This window comes from Myotis lucifugus, unplaced genomic scaffold (assembly GCF_000147115.1).
Source record: "Myotis lucifugus unplaced genomic scaffold, Myoluc2.0 scaffold_37, whole genome shotgun sequence".
Lineage (NCBI taxonomy): Eukaryota > Metazoa > Chordata > Mammalia > Chiroptera > Vespertilionidae > Myotis > Myotis lucifugus.
Window position 1 is genome coordinate 8399096 of NW_005871085.1, and position 15079 is coordinate 8414174.

Consider the following 15079-nt stretch of genomic DNA (forward strand, 5'->3'; position numbering starts at 1 on the left):
CTCCCATTTATGTAAGCCAGCTATACATTGTGAGGGTAATCCTATCAAGTCTTTGCCTCAATTTACCTACTTTCATGTTTTAGTAATCCCACTTTCTCTGGTATTTTGGAAATTGGTAGAGAAGTTGGCCATGTCAGTCACGAATTTTAAAGACCCGGTTCACGCCTCCTTTCCGTCTCTACCTTTTCAGTCTCAGAGGCACCACCTTTCAGCCATGCCCTGATACCCACTGCCTCTACCTGGATGACGCTCCTCACCCTTCAGGCCTTGCTTAAAGGTCACCTCCCCTCCAGACCCTCCCTGAACCGCCCCTTCTCATTCTCCATCATGCACACTATTTGCTTCTACTAGTATTCATTCGTTAAACATGTATTTACTATGTGTCAGGCACTGTTCTGTGTGTGGGGGTGGGAGTGGGGGAGGGGTATATCAGAGAAGAAACAGAAATCCCTGGAGTTCACATTCTAGTGGGAGATAGTCATTAAATAAGATCAGAACGGAAAACATACAGCATGTTTGTGTTAAATGCTGAAGAGGAAAAAACTGGGGAAAGGGACAGGGTGTGTGTGTGTGTGTGTGTGTTTTCTCCAACGGCTTGTTTGCTTCCTGGCTGTTTCCCCCCTAAACGATCACAGTGGGCATGTGATAACGAGGTGTTGCTCCAGGAGCAAAGGCCGCCTCCATCGCTCTGGCCCTGCTTCCAGGAGGCGGAAAGGGAAATCCCGAGGAAAAGGGAGGAAAGTCAGTCCCTCTGGGCGCTGGGAAGAGGCCTGCACCACGAGCCGCGGCGCTGGTGTGTGGACAGGGCGGCTGTCAGGCGTGGGAGAGGGACGCGGTAACGGGCCCGCAGCCGCGAGAAGTGGGGGAGAGGGAAGGGCACTCAGCGCACCCACTACGTGCAGGGCGCTGCGCGGGTGCGCTGGCCAGGCGTTTCTATTCTGTCTTTACAGCAAAGGGCCCTGGGCTCAGAGGGAAGTCCTTGCCAAGCTCCAGCCGCTGGTTAGCGGCCCAGGTTCCTCCGAGTTCGGGTTAGAAGTCCAGGTGTTCTGGTCCCGTCCCGGCCCCGACCCGACCACTCACCTACAGCTGGGCTTCCCTTCACCGGAGGATCCTTCCTGTTCCCGCCCCCGAGGGTGGGGCAAGACAAGGATGCCTGGCCTTGATTGGTTCGAGTGGCTGCCACTCACAGGACGAGGCTCGGCGCCCAGCCCCTTTCGTTCCCAGCAGGCCTTGCGAACGGGAAGATGGCGGCGTCCTGGTGGAGGTCTTGAGGAGAGCAAGTCGGCAGGCATGGCGTTGGCGTCGGGGCCCGCCAGGCTGGCGCTGGCTCGCCCCGGACAGCTCGGCCTTGGGGGCTGTGGGGCCCCGAAACGCGGGGCGTACGAGTGGGGCGTCCGCTCCACGCGGAAGCCCGAGCCTCCTCCCCTGGACAGGGTGTACGAAATCCCTGGACTGGAGCCCATCACCTACGCGGGGAAGATGCACTTCGTGCCCTGGCTGGCACGGCCGGTCTTCCCGCCCTGGGATCGCGGCTGGACGCATCCAAGGTTCAGCCCGCCGCCCCCCGTGCACGAGCATCCGCTGTACAAGGACCGGACCTGCCACACCTTCCACCAGCGCTGCCGCCTCCTGGAGGGTGAGGCCCCAGGCCGGGCGGGAGGGGACCTCGTTCCTCTTCCCAGCGCTGACCCCTGCCCTCGGTAGCGCCGGGCAAGACATTGAAATTGCAGGGTCTCGGTTTCTTCGTCTGCGAAATGGGGCCAGGAGTGACTCCTGTTTTCCGAGAGGCGTTTGGATTCAGTGGGTTGTAAAGTCCCCGATCGCTTCCCAACCCCCATCTGGTTCTCTAGCTCTCGATCCTCCGGAGTTTTGTTACAGACTTTCCAGAACGCTTTCCAGTTTAAGGAGCAGTGGCATTGTGGGGACTCAAACTCCACTCCCGCTCCAGGGTTTTTAATGCTCCACTGCAAAATCCAGAAATTCCGTTTCTACACGTTTGCATGGGTTTAATCCTAATGCATGAGGTCCCTTTGGTAGATATGGGCTTTTCCTGTCAGGAATGGGGGTGGGTCAGTAGGAGAGATCTGGGTTTGGAAAGGTGGGCATCCATTGACCTGATCCCCCAGGGCCGGTCTGAGTGCAGCAGACAGACCCTTATGGCTCAGCCTTCTCAGCCCCTTTTTAATGGCTCTGGGGCTGGCATGCACGGTCTCAGTTAACCACCCATCGGTAGACAGTCATTCCTGAAGGGGAGTTGAAATCTGGCTGTTCTAGCTTCTGCTCCTTATTGTTAGTTCTGACCCCTCAGATGGCTCTGTCTCTCTCTCTCTTTCTCTCTTTCTCGCTCCAGCCTTTGCCGCAAGATGGGCTTAAGTATCTCAGTCTGAATTGTCTTTTTTTTTTTTTTTTTCGGTGACTGACTATCCCAAAGGTGTAAAGCAGGCCCTCTGGCTCACCAAGACCAAGTTAATTGAAGGTCTTCCCGACAAAGTGCTTAGCCTTGTTGAGGACCCACGGAACCACATAGAGAACCAAGATGAACGCGTTCTGAACGTGATCTCTCATGCCCGTCTCTGGCACTCCACTGAAGACATCCCCAAGAGAAAGACCTATTGGTAAGTTTCCCCCAGTCAGTAAGATTTCCAGGTGATGGATTTTGGGGTCAACATGTTGTTTTATCTCTACAAATGTTTCTTCTTTTTTCCAAGCCCAGTCATTGTGGACAGCCTGATACAGCTGTGTAAATCCCAGATTTTAAAGCATCCTGCTCTGGCCAGGCGGATCTGCGCCAAAAACTCCAGGATATCCACCACCTGGAACCGAGGTTGGTCATTTGTTAGCCAGAAAGCTTTAGTCTGTTTTTTATCTTTCTACTCTTAGCCTTACCACCAGCTCACATGATCAGCACCCCTCTACACCCCCATGTGTATCCTCACTTCCGTCCTTCATGGTCCAATTTTGTAGGCTTAGGCACATCCTCAATTTCATTAGAGTTTTAATGGGCAGCTTGAGGGGCCCAGCTTTTTTGTTTGTTTTTTAAATATATTTTTTATTGATTTCAGAGAGGAAGGGAGAGGGAGAGAGAGATAGAAACATCAATGATGAGAGAGAATCATTGATTGGTTGCCTCCTGCACACCCCCCACTGGAGATCAAGCCTGAAACCTGGGCATGTGCCCTTGACTGGAATTGAACCCAGGACCCTTCAGTCCATAGGCTGATGGTATATCCACTGAGCCAACCCAGCTAGGGCTGTTTGTTTTGTTTTCAACCACTTCTTTCCAAGACTGTTAATTCAGCTGTATCTATTGAGTGCCTGCAGGGGCCTAAATGTGACAACGTAAGGAGGTAATGAAGCGCACAGAGTCTCTGCCCTCACAAAGCTCATATTCTATTGCCAGAGCCTTTGTATCCCATGCATGCTTTTCTCCGTTTCCAACCCATTTTCCACGCAGCTGCTAGAGTGATCTTTCTAAAGTGCACGTCTTATGTCCCTCTCATACCAAATCCTTCACTGTCTCCCAGTAGCTTAAACCATTTATCATGATACCCAAGGCCCTCTGTGATTTGGCCACCGGCTAATCTTTCTAGCCTTGTCTCTTGCTCTACTGCCTATCACTCCCCATGCCCAAATTTACACTTTAACCACTTGCAGCTTTTTGGCATCAAGATTTTACACCTTTGCACATGCTGTGCACTCTATCTGGAATGCTCTTTCCTACTTTCTTCATTTAACTATATTCTTACCTGTAAGACTCAACTCATGCCCCCTTCTTGTGTGTATCCATACAAATTAACTATTCCTCCTCTGTGATTCTTATGCCCATTATGCATACTTCTTTCATAGTACATAGTGTACTGTATTGTAATTATCTAATACTAGAGGCCCGATGCACGAAATTTGTGCAAGAGTAGGCCTTCCTTCCCCCAGCTGCCGACACCAGCTTCCCTCCGGCACCCGAGACCCAAGCTTCCCTCGCAGCCCCTGTTTCATCCGGAAGGTCGTCCGGAAGGACATCCAGTCTAATTAGCATATTACGCTTTTATTATAGATTTTCCCTGTCTGCTCCACTGCACTGTGAACTTTGTCTACAGTGTCTTAACAGTTCATGGTACATGATAGGTGCTGACTGAAGGGATGTGTGAATGAGTACCAAATTTCAAGTGTCTCAGGCAGGGATGGTCAGAGACACAGGTGTTCTGATGAGTGGAAACCTGAAGCAGGGAGACCAGCGAGGGAATAATTTGGGATTTTCAGAACATCTGCTTGGTCACATTTCTCCAGCTTGCCCCTTTGAGTCGACTTCCTGGCAAGGAGTCAGCTTTGCAGAGGTAATGGCACCACTAAGGAAATTAGTGAACCTCATTAATAGAGGAGCACTTGTTGGCCCATCATCAAGTATTACCTCTAATTAAACTGCCCCATTTGGAGCTGTCACTGGAGGAGGGATGTGGAGGGAATTGAATTGGAAACCACACTAGAGTGGTCTGTGGGGAGAAGCTAAAACCCAAGGTTAGGAGAGGTCCAGGCACATTTATCTTCCTTGCAGATTAAATGTGAGGAAACAGGAAATACTTCAGAAAACTGTTCCTGAGGTATAGGTATGATTTATTTTAACAAATAGAGTTTATCTATTCATAGATGTAGTGTCCCTTTTCTGCATACCCAATAAGGGAGGCCGTATGCTAATTAAATGGCAGTTTTTAATGGCCACACAACACATAAGCTTGTTATTCTTTTTTTTTAAAATATATTTTTATTGATTTCAGAGAGGAAGAGAGAGATAGAAACAAATGATTAGAGAGAGTCATTGATCGGCTGCCTCCTGCATGTCCCCCACTCGGGATTGAGCCCACAGCCTGGACTGGGAATCGAACTGTGACCTCCTGGTTCATAGGTCGACATTCAACCACTGAGCCATGCCAATCGGGCAAGATCCTCATTCTTGATCCATTACTATTGCACAGCTATTTGACTATTTCTAAAAAACCACACATCTTTAGAGGAAGATTTGCCTCCGTGGAGAATTCTTATGAAGCCATTCTCAAGGAGGTCTGGTGGTGGCATGTGGCCACCTGTGGGGACCTCTGAAGGTCATTCACATCCAGAGTGGCAGGCTTGCTAATTAGTCAGATGTGAGTTTTCTTCTGTACACCTATGTCACTTTGTAGCAAATATGCTAATCCAACTTAGTGAGGCTTTCTGGCCTGGTTTCTTTCACTCGGTTCCTGAGAACATCCTGGGTTTAATAGCCTTTTCCTGAGCCTCTACTCTCAGCACTTCTTTCTCTCTGCTCTCCCTCCCACCATACCATACTCTGGTCATCTGGAGTCATTTCCCTAAACTCTGCCATGGAGGAGCACACTTGTATGCCTTTGCACATGTTACTCCTTAACTAGAATGCTTTTCTCCCCTTCCTTTGCCTGGCAAGCTCTTACCCAGAGGTTTTCAATCAAGGGCAGTGTGGCCCTCGAGGGGAGATTTGCCGATGTCTGGATACAGTTTTTATTGTGACATGACTTTGGGCTGTGGGTGTGGGGAGGGAGTTCTGGCATCCTGGGGGTAGAGGTTAGGGATGCTGTCAGACATCTACAGGACAGCCTCCCTCACTAAAGAATCATCTGGTCCAACATGAGAATAGTGCTAACGTTGAAGAACTCTGCCCTTGACAACCTTCAGAAGCTGGTTTGAAGGCAATGGCTCTTTCAGGAAGCTTCCCAGGCCTCCTGAAGGAGGCCGTTCCCACCTCCACAACCTCTGAGTGTGGTTCACTTTTGCTGTAGCACTTACTACCTGGTGAGCGTCTTGAGAGCAGAGAGTAACTCTCACTCACTTCTGGGTCTCCAGCTTAGAGCAGGGATGATCTGTGGGGAGCAGACTCGAACCTACAGAAACCGCCAGGTCTCAGGGGGTCACTGGGAAGGGAACACAGGAAGAAGAATGTGCCCGGACCGGTGTGGCACAATTGGTTGGGTGTCCTCCAGTGCACCAAAAGGGTGCCAGTTGATTCCCAGTCAGGGCACATGCCCAAGTTGCGGGCTCAATCCCTGGTGGGGGTGCAGGAGGTAGGTAATCGGTATTTCTCTCTCTCTTCCTCCCTCCCTACCTCTCTCTCTTAAAATCAATAACAATATATGTTTAATTTTTTTGTTAATCCTCATCTGAGGGTATTTTTCCCATTGCTTTTTCAGAGAGAGGGAGGGAGGGAAAGAGGAAAAAAGAGAGAAACATCAATTGGTTGCCTGTCGCACGCGCCCCAACCAGAGGCAGGTACGTACCCTTGGCTGGGAATGGAACCCATGACCCTTTGGTGCACAGGCTGACATTCTAACCACTGACCCACGCCAGCTGGGGCAATAATATATTTTTATATATATATATTATAATAAAAAGAAAAATGCATTAGTCCCAGGATTAATATCTTAATTAATATCTTAACCAAAGTTTTGTTTTCTGTGATTAGGGTGATCACTCAGAAAGCTATAAAAGACGAGCATGGCATAAGGCTTTAGACCAGGTTAGACTAATCGTCTTTCTCCCCTTTAGAGTCTATTCTCCTTCAGGTTGATGGTACTAGCGGAACCCGGCTGAATGCCAAGGATCCTCTGCCCCCCATCGCCTCCAGAGAGGAAGTTGAAGCTACTAAGAATCATGTTCTCGAGACGTTCTATCCCATATCTCCCACTATTGGTCTTCAGGAATCCAATGTTTATGATGAGAAAGACGACACAGGTAAGTGTTGGAGCCTTTGCCTTTCAGACAGTGTGCTGATGAGACATGCTTTTTCCAAAGGGGAAGGATCTGCCGAGTACTTACTATGTTCGAGGCGCCTCCCATGCGTTTTCTTCTAAGATCCATGGTGCAGCCCTGTGAGACAGGCACTGTTGTCTCCCTTTAGAGGCAAAGCAACTGAGGCTCAGGGAGGGTAAATGATTTGCTCAAAGGCTGACTTTGCTTTTGACACTTGAAGAGCAACTCTGTGACATCAGAGTTTTAATGGGCAGCTTGAGGGACTTTGATCAGGGTCAGGTGTTTCCTGTAGTCATGGGTCCTTTGAAAGACCCTCTTTCTCTGTAAACTCTGGCCAGCCTCCTGGTAGGACTGAGGAAGCCCCACAGGCCTTGAGCGGTGCTGTTCATCCAAGGCATCACCGGCTACCCAGTCAGCCCAGGCAGAGACTGGGGGAGTCAGGCCAGGCAGGCCCACAACTCCTGCTGTCCGCTCAGTCTTTATGAGCCCCACTGTCTCCTGAACATCTTCATTTCCACAGCTGTCTCTCACCCAGCCTACGGCCATAGTCTCCCAGCTGGTCAGTGTGACCCGGCTGTTTTCCTTCCCGCCCGTCTCGTTCACAGTCTGGCCTTTCCAAGTCTGGCCTTTCCAACACAAAAGTAATCCCACCTCTCTCCAGGCCCACTTCCCATTGTCTGTTGGACAGAGTTTGAGAAGGCCTTCAGGTCTGGCCTCTGCCCCTCTCACCAGCCTCATCTTTGCTCCCCCATAGGCCCCCTTTATTCCTGCTATCCTTAACGCATCATGCCCTTTCTCACTTTCATGCTTTGACACACTCTTCCCTCTACACACCTGGAACTTTTGACGATTTGCCTCATTTTGTCTTCAGCTTGATAATTCCTCACCTTCATCATTCATCTCAGGAATCACTTCTTCCCAGAAATGCTCCAGTCTCTTCAAGGACCTGTTATCTTTCCTCCCACAGCCCCTGACTCACCTTGTATCTTGACATGTCCCTCTAGGATCGGTTTTCCTGTCTCTTTTCCCCTCTGAACTGTGAGTTCCTCAAAGGCAGTGGCAGGCTCTGCATTGCCTGTCCCTGGTGCCTGTCTTAGAGCTTGGCACAGAGTGAGTGCTGAGTGCTGGGTGTTTACATGTGCAGAGGGACTGAAGCAAGAATTGAGGCGGATGGGAAAGCTAAGTCTCTCTTAAGTAGCACTCTTTGGGATTTGCAGAGCCTACATATTCCCAGCCTCTTTCTTCCCCCTTTTCACCCACTTTCACTAATGCAGGTTACTCATTCTAGAAGCCCCCAGCCTGCTAAGGGTTTGCCAGAGCCTGCAGGGAGGAGAATGATGACTGGCAGGGTCATGGCTGAGATGAGCACATACTAGGATTCTCAGCACCAGTGTTGTGTAGATAGTTGTGAGGTATGAGGCAAGTCATGTATTATTAATAATGTATTGAATTTTGCAAATGATTTGCTTTTTAAAAAAATTGATTTCAGAGCGAGAGGAAAGGAGATAGAGAGGCAGATAGACAGACATTGATGTGAGAGAGAAACATGGATCAGTTGCCTCCCACACGTGCCCCAACTGGGGCCAGGGCTCAAACCCACAACCTGGGCGTGTGCCCTGACCGGGAGTCAAACCTGCAACCCTTGGTGCACAGAACGACATTCCAATCAACGGGGCCACAACGGCCAGGGCCAAATGATGTGCTTTAAAAAAAAAAATTACCATAGGTTTCAGGTTTCCCTTCTGATAGCATTATCATCCGTGTGCTCAAATGAGGAAGGGGTGGAGTTAGATTCATGCAAGAATCACCTGTAACAGGTTGGCACACATTTTCCGTAAAGAGCTAAATAGTCAAGGTTTTGCAGGCCACATATGGTCTCTCTCACAGTTACTTAGTAGACCTTATGTGAATGAGTGAGTGGGCAGGGTGGTGCTATAGTAAAAAAACTCATTTTAAAAAATGGGTAGGGGGCCAGATCTGGCTGGCATGCAGAAGCTTGCCAGCCCCTGAGCGAGGGTGGTAGTATCTGCCTTTCCGGAGGCGTGGGCAGGCCGATCAATCTGCTGCCCTCTCCATGGTTGTATATCTTGCAGGTTTCCAGGAGGGTTATCCTTACCCCTATCCCCACACCCTGTATTTGCTGGAGGCAGCCAATATCCGACCACTACGCTTTCAACCAGATCAGTTGAGGGCCAAGATGATCCTGTTTGCCTTTGGCAATGCCCTGGCCCAGGCCCGGCTTCTCTATGGGGTACGTATCAGGGGAAGACCCCGAGCTGCCTTACACTGCTCAGGAAAGAAGGGCGCAGGGAAAGAATCCTTGCTCGACAGAGGAACTTCAGGCACTTCCACTCACCCTGCAGAGATGAACTGCCATCTGCTGGGGCCTGCTTTGTGCCTGCCTTTTACGTAAGATGCCTTGTTTGTTGATCACAGTAGTACACACGGTTTCACTGGGACCCCCGGTGTTAACATTATGCCACTGAACCGCAGGGAGGCTCAGCCGCTTCTCCAGGGTTACACAGCAGTAAGTGGTGGAGAAAGGATGGGAACCTGGTGTCCCCAGCTCCTGCGGCTTCTTTTTTTTTTAAATATATTTTATTGATTTCTCACAGAGAGGAAGGGGGAGGGATAGAGAGCTAGAAACATCGATGAGAGAGAAACATCGATCAGCTGCCTCCCGCACACCCCCCACCGGGGATGTGCCCTCAACCAAGAGACATGCCCTTGACCGGAATCGAACCTGGGACCGTTGAGTCCGCAGGCCGACGCTCTATCCACTGAGCCAAACCGATTAGGGCATCCCTGCGGCTTCTGTTGTGTGTCTGCAGTGTACCGCCTCTGTTCACAGTATCAGAACCGGAGTTCCAGGCTCCATTGGGCCAGCAGGAGAGTGGCCTGGACCTGCCTGCCAAGTCTGGACAGGTGCTGGGGACCGGAGGTCCCCTTGGTGGTAGCCCCTTGATTCTAAGAAGAGGGCTCGGGGACCTATATGGTTTAGAATGCAGGCTGGGTGGCTGCCACATGGAGCTACCTCAAGGTTGCGGGAAAGCGTTTGTGGGAGCTGCTGCCAACTTCTAGATCTTGGTTAGAGCCGAAGGCCCTCCTGGGGGAGTGAGGAAATTCAGCATGTTCTGTTGTCCATCACACTCCATCTGGGAACTAAGGGGGGCTGGGGAGGTGGTGAGCCACATGAGATGGAGAGTGGCATAGACTTTGCCTGGTTTGAGCATCTGCTACATGCAGTCATTTAATTAGGGTTCTTTATGTCAGTGGTTCTCAAAGTACGGTCCTGGATCAGCAACAATAGCATCATATGAGAACTTGTTGCAAGTGCAGATTTTCACACCCACCTCAGACCTACTGTATAGAAACTGTGGGGGTGGGCCTGGCATCTGTGCTGGACAAGCCCTCCGGGTGATGCTGGTACAAGCTCAAGTTTGAAACCACTGCACTATTTAGTCCGTGTAGCAACCCCTGTGGCAGATACTATTAGCTTCACTTTACAGATGAAGAAGCTGAGGCTCAGGGAGGCTAAGTAACTGCCCAAGGTGACACAGCCATAAGTTTAGCAGCTGTCACATCTTTCTGTGACCTCCTTGTGTCTTCCCAGTCCTTGTAAGGTCATCTTCATTCTATTCTCTATATATTTCCTGAAGACTCTGGAAGGTTAGGTAACTTGCCCAAGAGCCCACAGCTAATGAGTAGGTCAGCAAGCACCGGAGCCCTGATCCAGCTTCGAAGGACTGCTGCCTCCCAGGGCAGGGGAAGGAGTCAGATCATCCCGGGCTGGGTTCCAGGCCTGCAGGCGCGTTGTGGCTTCTGTGCCAGCTATTGCCAGTAGAGCATGGGTAGCAGCACTGTCACTAATTGCCACCCAGTTGGGTAGAAAGGAGTGCCCCCGCCCTCCAGCCCCTCCAGGTACAAATTATTCCTGGGGATGTGAAGGTGAGCAATTATAGGAAGAGCCTCTGTGTAAAAGGTAAAATTGCTGAGAAATTTATGTACTACCTGCAGCTTTATTGATCTGTAGAGGGAGATAAGAGTCAATACAGAATTCTCAGCTAACACTTAGAGGCACTTTTCTTTTTATTTATTTCTCATGCAGTTGAGAACAGGTATTTCTAAGGCCAGCAGTCCCGGTGTGGCCCATACTGAGTTCTGACATTAGCTATTCCTAACGTTAGATTCCCTGAGGGGGTGAATGTAGGCAGCATTTTCGAATCAAGGATGCTGTGCTTCATGGGGCTGCCTAGTGGATATCTCTGTCTGGTGGGTAGCAGTCATGAGACTGATTGCTGCAGAGTCTCTGTGGGTGAACATGATTGTCATCCAAGCTGGGACCCTACTGAGAGAGAGCAGGGATGCTGCTAGTGGACACGGGGGACACTGGTATAGACCAGAACAGTAGGGACTTTTTGTTTTGTCCTTGTAAGGTTATCTTCATTTCTATTCTCTATATATTTCCTGAAGACTCTGGAAGGTTAGGTAACTTGCCCAAGAGCAAGTTAATCTTTGTTAATCCTCACCCGAGGATATTTTTCCATTGATTTTTTTATTTTTAGAGTGGAAGAGAGAGGGAAAGACAGAGAGAAACGTCGATGTGAGAGAAACACATCAGTTGGTTGTCTCCTGCACATGCCCCGACCAGGGCCTGGGCCAGGGAGAAGCCTGCAACCGAGGTATGTTCCCTTAGCCGGAATCGAACCCGGGACCTCTTGGTCTACAGGCCAGTGCTCTGTCCACTGAGCCAAACTGGCTAGGGCCAGAACAGCAGGGTTTTAAGTGATTTAATAGCTTGGGGTTGGGCTCACACCTCAATGATAACCTCAAGCAAATTATGCCACCTCTTTGAACCTCCGTTTCCTCATCTGTTAAGTGAGACTATATTGCAAGATTTATGAGAGTAGAAGTGACTTGATGTAAAACTGGCACAATGCCTGGCACATGAGAGTTCTTCAGCAAATGTTGCTGGTGTTTTTTTTATTAGCAAGTGGCACTGATTGAAAGAGAATTAGCAAATAGGTTGATTGGTGAAACCCTGAAGCTGACATGGCTGATTCAGAGCTGCATGGAGGGCATGAAGCCCAGGCAGACGACTGCCTGCGCTCCAGATGCCAGGCCTTGGGGAGCCAGCGGGAGTGGAGATGAGCATGGCCCGGCTTAGCCAGTCTGGGTTCAGAGATGTCTGCTGTCACACATCATTGTGCCTTTAGACAAGCCACTTGCCTCGCTGAATCTGTTTCCTCATCTGTCAGATGGAATGAGAGTGGAGTGAGACTGCATTAATCCAATGACCCTCCGGGCCCACCTTGATAGAGCTGATGTCACCAGCAGTTTGAGGATTTCCTGTCCTGTGCAAAGGCCAGGCAAAGCCAGGCTGGGCGAGGGGGGATGGCCTGGCCCTGGTCAGTGCCCTGAACTCATCCCATTTTCATTGTCTTGTGGTGGAACCAGTGAGTGGGAGTGGACATTGTTTTAAAGGCCAGGAGAGAAGCTGCCTTGTTTGTGCTCTTACTTGCGCTCCACAATTCCCACAATTCCTGATTTGATTACTTGTCCCCTTTTCCTCTCAGAACGACGCGAAGGTTTTGGAGCAGCCAGTAGTCGTGCAGAGTGTGGGCACCGATGGCCGAGTCTTCCACTTCCTGGTCTTACAGCTGAACACCACAGATCTGGCCTCTAGTGAGGGCATCAAGAATCTGGTCTGGGTGGACTCAGACCAGCTCCTCTATCAGCATTTTTGGTGCCTCCCAGTGATCAAAAAGAAGGTGGTGGTGGTAAGTCCAGCCATCTCAGCCTGTGACGGAGCAGGGCCGTGACTCTCCCTCCCCGGGGTGAGCGGGAGTGGGGTTGAGGGGGTACTCATGTGTGGGACCCTGGCTTTAGGAGCTTGGTGCCCAGGACCTCTGACTGGAGGGCTCCTTCAGCCATGCCCATCCCCTAAAACAGTGCCTTCCACCCTGAGCCCTGCCCAGCTCTCCCTCCCGCTTCCCTCCGCACCACCACGCCCAGCACCTCAGCTACCCAGTGTGCCCTGCACTTAAGTAGCTCAGAATCCTGGTGATGCTGCAAAGGAGGCTTTTCCCCCTCCTCACCCCCACTCCCATCCCCATTTTCCTTCCATTGGCCACCCTCCACTTGTCCTTCCAGGTTTAGCATAAGGCCCCACCAGCCCACGCCCATAGCCCCTATATTCCATCGTACACGATCACATTCTGCATCCCCTGTTTACATGATTTTCTCCCTCACACCCAGCTCCAAGCTCCTTGAAGGCAGGGCCCTCGAGCGATGCATTCATTCATTTCATTCCACAAGGAGGGAGTTCCTCCTGTGACTGCTGCCCTCCCAGCATCAGCTGAGTCAGGCCTGCTTCCTGTGGGGTGGGCGGTGCAGCATCTAAATAAATTCATAATGTAACTTCAGGCAGCGCTAAGCACTGAAGAGACATAAAGTGGAATCAGGATGAGAGAACAGAGCAGGGCGCTGCTGGATCTGACTGGCTGTGTCCCGGGTGCCACACAGGGCCTTGTTCAGCCTCTGAACATTGTCAGCACGTCGTTGTATAGTTAGATCTCCAGAACAGTGTTGTTTCTACCCTTGAAATTCCTCCTGGGCCTGGGCTCTTCTCTTTGCCCCAGACACAGTGTGTCTCACTGGCACAGCCTCACCCACCTCCCTCGCGCCTCTGCCCTCAGTCCTGCTCCCCTCCCCCTGCATGCCTCTCCTCTTCCTTCCAGAACACTTAGTGCCAGGCTGCCCTGGTGTGGTCAGTGGCTCCTCTTTCCCTCTCCAGTTCAGCTCCTGCTCCCACCGGCCTCTTCCCCCACCCCAACCCCCCAGCCCCACCAGCATCAGCCTCCTCGCCCTTGCTCTTCCTGCCTTCGTGTGTCCCTCTGTACAGCACATATACTGGTCTCTCTGAAGTCTCCTTCCTTTTTCTTGCTGCCCCATTCTACTTGCCCTTTAAGATTCACCCCTCTCCCCCCAAAAAGACTCATTTATACATGATCTCTTCTGTGTATGGAAGTCACTGGGTTAGTCATTTTCTCCTGGTTTTTTTCCATCTTTTTCCTAATTCTGCTATGAGGCGAAGCATCTTTTATTGTCCCATTTGAGCACCTGGCTGTAAGCTCCGTGAGGGCAGGGGCCCGATTCAAGTCACTGCGGGTTTCCAGCACAGCCCCATACAGAGAGAAGGTGCCTGATAAATGTGTGGAGTGCGCGGGGGCTTATTGTTCCTGGGATGGAAAGGAGCAACAGACCATTTGTTTGTAGTGGGTGAAGTCAGAGGAGTTAGGTCAGGTCGGGTTAACAAGATTTGGAAGCAGCAGCTGGGAGTGCTTCATGTCCTTTCGACTCTTGGGTACCTCTCTGGCGCCAACGACCCAGGCCCTTCCTTGGTCCATGAGAGAAAGAAACAGTTATTGTCCAGGTACTTAGGATGAACATGGAACCAACCTTTGGTTTAATTGCTGCTATTAAACCTAGTAGCCGGATCCTAACGGGCTGTGTTCTTTCCAGGAACCTGTTGGTCCAGTTGACTTCCAGCCGGAGACGTTCAAGAAGTTTTTAGCTCTGTATCTGCACGGTGCTGTGTGAGCCAAGGCCCTTTCTGAGGCCCGAAGTCCTCTCTCCCTCCCCCACTGAAGATCCTGCATCCTGGGCCGAGCCTGGGGTCCCACTGACAATAAAGAGTGCTTCCGGTGCACTGGAGCCTGTGCTGGTGTGAGGGTGCTGTCCGCAGGGGCACCCGGAGTTGCCTGCCTCCACACAAGTGCAGGCCCTGCAGCTCTGCCCCAGCTCTGCCACGCAGAGTCTTCATCTCTGAGTTTGTTTCCTCATCTGAAACTTGGGCTAATGTGATCTACCTTGTTTTGAAGACTGTAGCTTCAAAACCACATCATGGGTGCTCTGTGCCGGTCACGAGGTTCTTGCGGGATTATTTAAATTGTGGACACTTCCCACGGTGGCTGCAGAACAGCTGAGTATTTGTTGTAGATTCTCACCCTGTCCTGGTTAATGGGTCAGCACATCCCTGGCGCAGCTCGTCTCTCTTTGTTCTAGTAGCATCAAGGCCTGCTCTGGCCAGGCCCCTGTGCACCGCCTCTGTGTAATCCTCACACTGCCCTTGCGAGGTCAGTGTCGTTTTCATATTCAGGAAAAATGTTGGGTGCCTATTATGTGTTAAGCACTGTGCTGGTCCCTAAAGATGAGACACAGTGTAAGGAATAAGTCCAAGGTTACACAGCTGGTGTTTTAGGTCGGCTTCCCCAGGGAAACAGATGGAGATTGGCAGGTGCAAGTGTGGGGAGAGCCTTTGTCAGCC

The 15079-nt window shown here is 50.9% G+C and overlaps 2 protein-coding genes across 4 annotated transcripts in view; one reads left to right on the forward strand and one right to left on the reverse strand.

Moving 5' to 3' along the window:
* Nucleotides 1-1116, reverse strand: part of LOC102438796 (NADH-cytochrome b5 reductase-like) — a 21912-nt gene extending 20796 nt beyond the window's left edge. For 2 of the 3 annotated variants that reach the window (XM_023752802.1, XM_023752801.1), the window contains exon 1: nucleotides 1081-1116. The gene's annotated coding sequence lies outside the window, so the exon portion shown is untranslated. The remainder of the gene's footprint in view (nucleotides 1-1080) is intronic. The other variant, XM_014454635.2, reaches the window with a different exon arrangement.
* A 103-nt stretch (nucleotides 1117-1219) lies between these two features.
* On the forward strand, nucleotides 1220-14676 carry MRPL37 (mitochondrial ribosomal protein L37). Its single transcript, XM_006087353.3, has 7 exons — nucleotides 1220-1636; nucleotides 2432-2615; nucleotides 2709-2824; nucleotides 6547-6732; nucleotides 8844-9001; nucleotides 12327-12530; nucleotides 14275-14676. The coding sequence occupies exons 1-7, from the start codon at nucleotides 1291-1293 to the stop codon at nucleotides 14350-14352; spliced, it is 1272 nt and encodes a 423-aa protein (XP_006087415.1). The 5' UTR covers nucleotides 1220-1290; the 3' UTR covers nucleotides 14353-14676.
* Nucleotides 14677-15079: the final 403 nt, after the last annotated feature.